At 43.7% G+C, this 10159-nt stretch overlaps 1 protein-coding gene across 1 annotated transcript; it reads right to left on the reverse strand.

Annotated features, from left to right (window-relative positions):
• Positions 1–292: 292 nt before the first annotated feature.
• ARPP19 (cAMP-regulated phosphoprotein, 19kDa) lies at positions 293–7995 on the reverse strand. The gene is made up of 3 exons (XM_010157314.1): positions 7971–7995; positions 5297–5419; positions 293–1368 (listed from the first exon to the last, which is right to left on the reverse strand). Exons 2-3 carry the CDS (start codon positions 5414–5416, stop codon positions 1198–1200), a joined length of 291 nt encoding a protein of 96 aa, XP_010155616.1. The 5' UTR covers positions 5417–5419; positions 7971–7995; the 3' UTR covers positions 293–1197.
• Between the last annotated feature and the right edge of the window lie 2164 nt (positions 7996–10159).

Raw genomic sequence — 10159 nt, forward strand, 5'->3', positions numbered from 1 at the left:
TTCAGAAGTCTAAAATAGCCCAAAGACAACGGCATATCAAACCTTAGCCTGGATTTGGAGCTCACCACAAAGGAAACACTCTGGAACAGCACCTTCAGCCATCTCCCGTGTCATCAGACAGAGCATTTCAGCTTTAAAAGCTTAAAGAACCGCTGCACAGAAAGGGCACTTGCCCCCAAATATAGGTACAAATTCCAGATTTGTATTCGACTGCCGGACGTTGTTGCCAAACAAAATATACGACCGCAGAAGCATAAGGCTGAGGCAAGTGTATGTATAAGTGTTTCACAAATTTCAGGTACACAATTCCTACTTTCAGTAGCAAGATTCTGGGCTCTTAGTTTCAGGACAAGACTTTGAAAGATACAGAATCACTTGTGCTTCGATTGGCACATTATCTGCTTTTTAAAATGTAAAACTAATAGACGTTTGCAAAAGGTTGTGCAAAACTATCGTATTTACAAAAATGGCACAAGAGTGAATTCAACAGTCTATGCACATGCACACTTCATTCACATCTTCAACAAAAGTGTGTCCTAAGCTACGGAACGGAAAGTAATACCAGCTTCAACAGGCAGTTGTCAATAAGCACTAGGTTCACAAGAGTTACACCAGAATGGGCAAATATTGCCCAAGTAAAAACTCTATTGTTAAAGCTGAAACAGGTTTAAGGCCGTTCAAGTTCAAAAGCAGAAACAAAAGTCGATCGGAGCCCTGTCTTTTTTGTATACATGCTTCACCATCGAGCAACTTGTGGTCTAAACCTCTATTTTAGACAACAAACCCAAACACAGAAGAAAAACCCAACACAACTGGAGGTTATATTAAATACAAATATGCTGTAATTAAGATGAAATAACAAAAGCAGAAACATTAGAAGTTGTAAAACTTGCGATGTCACTTGCTGGAACCAGTCCTACACTAGGAAATGGGCAATATGTACATTTTCAAGTAGATTACATTGCTCTAACCAAACTTGTCCTTTTTAATCAGTGCATTGTTCTCAACTAGTCCAAATACTACACATTTTATTCTTAACAGTACTCCCTTACAATAGCAGCACATGCTATCGCTACCTGCAAAGCTGTCAGTCTCATGACTTAGTGTAAGAAAGAAAAAGGGGGATGTGAGGGTGAGAAATAACTATTTAGGAGAAATAACAGGAATGAGAATAATCATGCAGTTCAGCTGTTCTCGTCAGCCAGCCAGCTTGCTAGCAACAAGAGATGGTTTCCGCTGTGGAAGATCCTGTGGAGTTGGAATATGGTCACCAGTGACTTCTGTCTTGTCAGGAGCAGCAGTAGGCAGTTGCTTGTTCTTCATCTTTGCTTTAGCCATGTTGTAATCACCAGAATCAAAGTATTTTTGCTAGAAGACAAAACACACATGTATTTATAAGCCTGAAATCTTATCAGGTGCATACACCGAATGACACGGTCAAGTGGCTTCTTTAAACGTTAAAACCAGTTATAAGATCCTTCTGATTTGGCAAGACAGTTCTATGTCAGTTAAAAAAAACCTCAAATCCTATCAAGACTATTAAGCACACATAGCTAAACTCTTCACCCGCAAGGACACCGTTAAGGTTCTACCCATACCCCTGAACTCACAGCCTACGTGAACAGTATTTCTGCCCTGGTTTTCCCCAGAGCTCTGTCTCCCACAGGTGAAACCTTTGCGAATTTTGTTGCAGCGAAGTTCTGCTACACAGAATAATCAACAATGCATGAACCAAAGGTGGAGAGCAGAGCCTGTTCTATCCTACCAGAAGATCCAAGGAGCATGAAACCACATGCTAACGAGAAAACCTCTTCTCTGCATCCACAAAAACAGTGCAACTGTAATCCCTAAAGTTCCCAAACCAATTACTGAGCCAAGTCAAATCTACTGGGCAGTCCTTCTGAAAAGCACTGTGTGCAGGAAATTCCTAGCCCACGCTCCAGGTTTCTTCTGAACACAGAAGTGAGAACATTGTTTGAATTTCTGAAACAGCGACCCTCAATATTTCAGCCATTTTGTATTAGCAAGTCCTGGGTCTGGCTGGGGTAGTTAGTTTTCCTCCTAGTAGCTGCTGTAGTGCTGTGTTTTGGATTTAGCATGAGAATAATGCTGATAGCACACCGATGTTTTGGTTGTTGCTAAGCAGTGCTTATTCTAAGTCAAGGACTTCTCAGCTTCTCAGGCTCTGCCAGGGAGGAGATGCACAAGGGGTTGGGAGGGGACACAGCCGGGACAGCTGACCCCAGCTGACCAAAGAGATATTCCACACCACATGCTGTCATACATGTATACACCTGTGTGTATATATATACACCCCATGCTGTATACACCTGGGGTGAGTTGGCCAGGGGGCAGAGACCCTGCTCGGGGACTGACTGGGTATCGGTCAGTGGGTGGTGAGTGGTTGCATCACTTGTTTTTCCTAGATTTTGTTTGGGTTTTTGTTGTTTTCTTTTCCATTACAATTTATTATTTCATTTCAATCATTAAACTGTTCTTGTCTCAAGCCACAAGGTTTCTCACTTTCATTTGTCTTATTCTCTCCCCCATCCCACCAGGGTGGGGAGGGAGATCGAGCGGCTGTGTGACACTTGGTTACTGACTGGGGTTAAAGCATGACATAACATTACCTTTAATAGTACTTTTGTTGTCAGATTTCTCAAAATACTAAGTTTTCTATGGATGTTGAAGCCAAAAGACTATTATAACTTATCTGCATCACGGGAAGACGAGACAATTTCATCCAAGGTCTGCATTGAGTATTCAACTGCTCATTGACACGTTTCGCAGGAAATGTATTTTGATCATACCTTTTACCACATGGTCTACTGTTAAAGGTATTTGTAAACCATGATTTTGAACAGATTGTTATGAGGCCAAAAATATGTGATTCAGTAAAAGGATTTACACTAGCAACAGCTGCTAACAGTCACAATCATCTCCGAAGAGAACACCCCCTCGTTGGCTCTACAGAGGCTTACTCCTCAGTCAGCTGATGGACAGACATCACTACCGGCTACATTCAAGTGCTTCCAGGCAGCACATGACTGCCGTACTCCTTACTCTGCGTTAGGGCTAACCAGCTGTGAAACGCTCAGCGACGGACAAGAGGAAGGTTGTTTATGCCAGGCCTACTGAAGGCAGCTTTAAGTGTTCCATGCCACAGCCTTAAAGTTACCAAATCTGTTTTCCCCACGCAGTCAGCAGTACATTTGAACCACACACTTTTATTTGTGAACCTTCCCGATTCAATCCTTTTGGCGGTGTAATCCTTATTTACACCGCAACGTTCTAGCACTGCATCTGCAGGCCAGAACTCAGGCGATAACCACCTGATTTGGAAAAAGGCTTTCATCCTTTGCCCTTCAAGCACCCAAATGAAACTTCTGAAAAGCATCTAGGTGCTAGCAGAACTGCTCAATCTTTTGAGGTGTTACCGCTGTTAAGAGATACCTATTTTTGTCCAAGTAAGGACTTCAAAAGAGAATCCCTCTGCAGCAGCGTGGTGTAGCGTGGTTCTCACCTACTCTTATTCTGCAGAAAGTGTGCTAATGGTGTGTGCATCCAATGCAGAACATTTCTGGAGAGCAAATATCAGTGGGTGGAGCGTGTCCTAGTTGCCAAATCAAAGGAAATCTGGGCTACAGCAACTAGGTTTAGAAGAATATCTGAGAAAACCTACCACCTTTCAAGCATTAGAGTATCACCCTGTTTCTTCCTTTAACTTATTCCTATAATTCCCCTGGTTTACTCCAGCTGCTCACAGATGGCCTGTATATCATCATCCCTTTCAAACTGACTCTCTGTCCCACGTGTCTTCATGTCGCAAACACTATCTGAGAGCACACTCACCACCCTCACTCTATCTTAAACTTCAGCAATCCAGGCAGCCCGAAGCACACCAGGCATCTACATCAAGTAAAGATGCTTCCTCACTTAAGCCACTGCGCAAGAATAATTAAAAAATAAAATGGAAGAAAGTTATTACCACCACAGCAACAGATTACAAACTGGAACCCTCAACTTTATGCCACCTCTCAGCAAAACCCCAAACACTTAAGTCAATTAAGATGCCCACAGGTCTACCTCTGCTCAAGTTGGGAAACAGAAGCTGCAACAACTTTTGCATTAAATAGTGCTGTAATCAAGATGAAGATGTTACTGTTGGTGGCGCGTTTTCCTCACATTTGCACCGAGTGCAAGCAGTTAAAAGTCCTTTATGGCCACCAATCCTTAGGGAGTGGATGGTGGTCCGTTTACCAAATTACCATCGCAACACACACTTACCTTCTCCTTTCTGTGCCTACACATACACTGAACTCACTGAAGACTCATGTAGGCTGCCTCTGACCACCTGACAGCACAACCCAAACACGGAGTCACCTGATCTGCCACCTGCCCATTCCCAGCTGCCATTAACTGTGCTGCGTATGCTCCAACTTACGAGAGAGAGCTTATCCAAAAAACCTGCCAAGAGTAACAATTCCCAGGAGATGTTACCAGATAGCACAGAATTAGATCAGCACTGAACTCCAACAGCTGGTTTGCGAAGGATTTAGACTTGGAACCATTGCGTGCACTCAAAGGGCCTAGACAATAGTAAAAAAAAAGAAGAGTGACAGCAATGAAAGCACCAACAGAAGCAGCGATATAGCAGGATTACTCCAAGGACAGAGCTCTAGCACGCCTGAAAGGCATTACATAATCACTTTATGAATAATTAAACTGAAAAAATTAACAGATGAAGAGCTAAGAAAATAAGAGACACTGGTTAAATGTGGAACAATATTGAAATACTCACTCTTCATTATTCTATCATTATTTTTTGTTTGGGGTGTATATTCTGAATTACAGCGCCATTCTCAAGCCACTGATGTCAGATGGTGCCTGGTGTAACACAGCAGACGCTAAGCTTTCACGTGCTACAAACATGGATAGTGAGAGAGGATTTTGGGGACATAAGAATGGGCAAGATAAGATCAGTACAAAACGGGGATGATGTTTTAACCGTTCGTGCTTGCTATAATGTTTTTTATGAAGCCCACCACAGCAGCACTGAGCCAGCTTCTAAGTTTAATTTGTTCTAAGAAGTGCAGTTGAGCCACTGACGCTGTAAACAGCTATCCTGCCAATTTGGCATTTGTTTTGTGGAAACAAACTTCCTTGTGCTTTCACAGACAAAGTTTAAATTTTTTAGCACTCTTACTCATGCAAAGGCCCATAGGGTGGAAAAAAGTCAGAGATACAGGAATTCTGGAATTTCTTGCCCATACCCTGTGGACAATAAAGAACTCACTCCTTTTTGAAGCCTCTTCCTCAAGAAGTCTGAGCCTCCTGGCTTCTGGCCCAGATGAGGGTATCTTGCTTTCAATTTTGCTTCTTCAACTTTCTCTGGGCTGATCACCTTATCTTCCATCTCCTGAAATACAGTGAGCAATACTGTAAATTAAATATACAATTATGAGCTGTCTCTGCAGAATACCTTTGCAGGTAATTCCCCCACCCACCGATTACTGCTACCAAGTGAACATATCAATCACTGGAATAGACATTTCCATACATTCTCTCTCCAATACTGACAGCAACTGTAGGAGTTCAGCTCCCATCTTGGATACCTTTCCTGGAGATGCGTTTGAGCCTAATCAATGTCTTTCTCTTGCACATAAAAGTAGTCTGTACCAAAATCATTCCACTTTGGGAAATGAAACGGGGGTTTTTGTTTGGGGAATATTTTTTTTGTCAAAACAAGGGTTCCACTAAGGACAAACAAACGCTGAAAGTTAGGCAAGAGCCACAGGACTTTCTTCCAACTGCCGTGTTTGATCATGAAGTCGCACAGACAGACTAGCACTTGCACTGCCACAATCTAGTCTGTACGACTGGTCTAACTGCAACGTGTTGACACTCACTGTGAAACAGTGCTGAAGCAGCTCAGTCTCAAAAACACGCCTGCTATCACATTAATAGCAACAATACTGCACTTCTCTATATGTGCCTATAATTATCCTAAAATTATGAGGATGAAGACAGCTGGATAGTGCAGTTGTGTAAAATAAAATGCCTATTTTATGCATATACTGTAAAATATGGATGCTCAATTAATAATTTGAAGATACTCATTTGGCAAAAACTGCCATTTGTACCTCCAGTCTTTCAACACTGACCTCTACTTCACACTCATCTGTTCTTGTCCCTTTAGCAATTTGATGTATGATGTACAATTTCTTCTATTAGACCATTTCTAAAATACCTTCCATTCAAAATTCTTGTTTTGCTACTTTCCTGTATTTGGGCAAGGCCTCTTTTATTTTTTGCACAGAAGCCATTACTACTTTGGTGAAAATATATATTGATTTGCACTGACTGCTGTAGTTTTTGAATTGTTCTTGTCATCTGAAGTAACAGAAAGACGTTTAGGCAGGAAAGAATTGCCACTGACATCAGGAGGGCCTCATACTGGTCTGTGACTAAGGTTTCATATCCACTCACAAGCTGCTTAAGCAGCCCCTTCACACCATTTTCCATCCCTGCCATCATCCTTTGCATTGCATCAGTCAGCATGACTGCGTGCACTCCACATGAAGGGGCCACAGAAATCATTCAACAGAAAACTAACCATCTATTTATTTTTTTCCTTCTTGAGCTGTGGATCCACAGCCTGGATCATCAAGCAGCTGCTCCAACAGGTATGCTGGCACAGCAGCAGGGAGGGCAGAGGAACACAAGCAGCTGGGAGCTACTTAAGCCAGAAATGCCAAAATCTAGACCCACCTACCCCCATGCTTTCCCATCTCTCCTATAAAAAGTTCAAAGTTCTGTAACACCCAACATCTTTCTGGTAAAAACACTGAGGAGCAAAGAGCATAACAACAGATTTAGAATATAACATTGCCTAGCTGCTCTGTAAGGCCAAGACATCTCAAAGACACAATCTTTGGAGGATCCACTGGGCATCTGAATTAACAGTTCTACCAAGGAAAGACAGAAATCCCCCAAAGGGTTTAGGAGCAACGTCGGTGAGGACCAGTGCTGTTTATTAGATGAAAGCACAGCTAGACAATACAATGCAAAACACAGATACACAGAAAAGGCAAAGTTTCCTTGCCCCTACTGAACACAGAACTAAACTATTTCTCATGATATAACCACAGAATCATAGAATGGTTAGGGTTGGAAGGGACCTTAAAGCCCATCTATTTCCAACCCCCCTGCCATGGGCAGGGACACCTTCCACTAGACCAGGTTGCTCAAAGCCTCATCCGGCCTGGCCTTGGACACTTCCAGGGATGGGGCATCCACAGCTTCTCTGGGCAACCTGTCCCAGTGCCTCCCCACCCTCTCCGTGAAGAATTTCTTCCTGATATCCAATCTAAACCTCCCCACATTCAATTTAAACCTGCTACCCCTTGTCCTGTCACTACAGCCCCTTGTAAAAAGTCCCCTCCCAGCTTCCTTGTAGGCCCCTTGTAGTAATTACATTAGTAGCATGTAATACCATGATAGCCAAGGCCACAGCTTCCATGTGTTACAAAGATCACTCTTCAGCTGTTGTTCTTCTTCGTGTGCTTTATGATCATGCCCACACCGACTGGGTGTTCTCAAACACAATCCTTTCCGCTAAACACTTCCAACATCTAATGCTGAATCACTGGGTGCTCGCTGTTGAGCCAACAGAAGAGGCATCTGAGAGGGCATGTTTTGCCAATACTAAGCAAAAGGAGATAGTTTTTAAGAACAGAGGGCCAACAATAAATAGCTTACATAAATATGTATTCATGGTGCATCAAAGGAGACATTTACGCAAGCTCCAGGGCTGACGAATCACTGCACGGCAGGCAATCCCAACACCAAATACTGCGTTATGCCTCAGTGCAGCTGAAAAGGATATGGGCCATGGTCACTCAGTCTTGACCACCAAGAACAACTAAGGCTCAAAAAACTGCGTAAGACAAATGAAGGAATTTCAATACAAGGACTCGGGGTGTCAGACAAAACCAGCTGATAATATACTTAAGGTAACCAAATCCTTAAGGCAACAGTTCATATCAAATATAGTTAAGCTGCAGAACTCCTTGCCAAAGGATGGAGGGGGTGCCAAGAATCCAGATGGATTCAGAAAGCAACTCGATGCGTTCATCCGCAGCTCAGAAGGCTTTTTAACCACACGCTGCTGACACGCGGGATAGTTTTCTGGGCAAGATCACGGCATGCGTGTCCTGACCTTATGTTCTTCTGTGGACTAGGTGGCACTGAGCACTCTTGGAGAGCTGCTGCTGAGCCACAGAAGCTTTAACCCCAGCCGGCAAGGCCATTCATACATTTACAACATCCCCTCTTGAGTTATCGAAGCAACAACCAAGTGACTAACAAATGATTGCGGGGAGGCGGAAATCAAGATGTACCACGCTCTTCTTCCTAGTGACAACCACACAAAAGTTGTAATTTTAGCTCTCTGCAGGAATTTGACACAGCTAATGAAGTCTGCTTACCTCACCAGAAGGATCTACCAGGAAGGCAGCAGTTACCTAACTCATTTAAAGACATTTTTTGCTTTTAACCTTTACAGGGGTCCTGGCAGTGCCAAGTTCCACGTCTGTGGGACCTGAACTGCGTGGCTAAAAAAGGAGCCATCAGCCTTTTCAAACCCTGGTGTGAGCAGCTCATCCTCTTGAGCAAAAGACATCAAACAAAAAGTAAAGCAGAAAATGGGAAAAACACGACAGCGCAGCTCTACAGCGAACATGGGGCAAAAAGCCAGACCAGAAACAAAATGCACCACCTCTAACATCTTCCTGAAAAACAGAGGCTTTTAAGACAAAAAGAGAGTCAGTCAACCAAGCCTATGTTCTCCGATGGCTGAAGTTTCTTTGTTGCTGAACTTCCCCCTTGCCACCATCCTGAGTTTTCACAGGAGAACAGGAAACGCCGGCCTTTGGCAAGTTTCCGATTCGCATCCCTCTCGTTCAACGCCCTTCTCCCCTAACACACACAGACGGGCTTCTTACGGCGCGCTAGAGAAGTTTAGGAGACAGGGCTGATGTTGAAAGCATTGCCTCAAAGTTCGTTTAGGGGCTTCGTCTCTTCCAGGCAGACCTATGAGTAAGTACTGGAAAAGGGTTTGTTTACATAAGCATGTCAGTGCTGAGCACCACCCGAGTCGGTTCTGCCGACCCAGATGTGCCAGTTGAGACTGCAGTGCCAGAAAAGCACTGACAGCACCGCATCCCAGCAGGCTACGAACTCACGGAAAACAAAGCTTTATTTTACTGACCCTACGAGCTTGTCTTGAACACCTCATCAGGTTAGAACTAAATTGATCAGACCAGCAAGGGCCCCGTCCCTCAAATACAATGCCAGTTTTCAAAGTAAGCACTGCGTTTCAAGACTTCGGCGTGAAACTCGGCAAACCCTGTCACCTGACTTCACCAGAACACACTAGAAGGCGTCACAATGAACTCGGTACCACATGCTTTACCACGCTCTTATTACAGAGCTATTCTAGGAGCGTTGCATAGGCCAGGGATTTATTTTTATAGGCTTTGAACAGGGCCGGTAGCCCTTCGACAGTCTGCCCACCATCAACGTTCAGCCGAGCTGCACAACACGCGCACTGAGGAGCGGATTACAGACCTGCCACGGAAGCTGGTTCTGCTTACCGCACCTACTGAGAAGGTATCGGTGCGCGTGAGCCCCCCCAGCTCGCCTACTTGTATGACTAACTCCTATTACAGATCATAAATTATTAAACAAAAAACTTGACAGCTGAGGCAGATTAACCTTTTTCTTTTAGCATCCTTCAGAGCAGCACTTGCGTTTCATAACTGCTCCCTGTCAGAGAGGGCTGTGGGGATTGCAGCTGAGCCCATACAGCGATGATGAGACTGAAAAACGGCGTCTTCAAGTCACAGCCAACTGAAGGAAACTGCTATCAGCGTATTCTATGAAGCCAAATCCCACTTAAGAAACTATAAAATTAGTTACAGAGATGATATAACAGTGCCCTCACATCATAACCCAGCCAGTTATTCCTTCTATAAAGCCTTAACTATAACAGGCCACAGCCACCACGTTTAGGATATTTCTCTTCCTAAACAGATTGAAAGCTGGAAAATTTCCTACAAGTGAAACACAAGTCTAACCAGCGGATTATCGCCGAAAA

Source organism: Eurypyga helias, unplaced genomic scaffold (genome assembly GCF_000690775.1).
Source record: "Eurypyga helias isolate BGI_N326 unplaced genomic scaffold, ASM69077v1 scaffold14570, whole genome shotgun sequence".
Taxonomy (NCBI): Eukaryota; Metazoa; Chordata; class Aves; order Eurypygiformes; family Eurypygidae; genus Eurypyga; species Eurypyga helias.

What these genes read in the sequence shown, in the direction of transcription:
- ARPP19 (XM_010157314.1), bottom strand. Translation starts at nt 5,416, where the DNA reads ATGGAAGATAAGGTGATCAGCCCAGAGAAAGTTGAAGAAGCAAAATTG. An exon ending in GGAAGAGGCTTCAAAAAGGA is followed by an intron (nt 1,369 to 5,296) that starts GTGAGTTCTTTA and finishes TTTGTCTTCTAG; the next exon opens with CAAAAATACTTTGATTCTGG.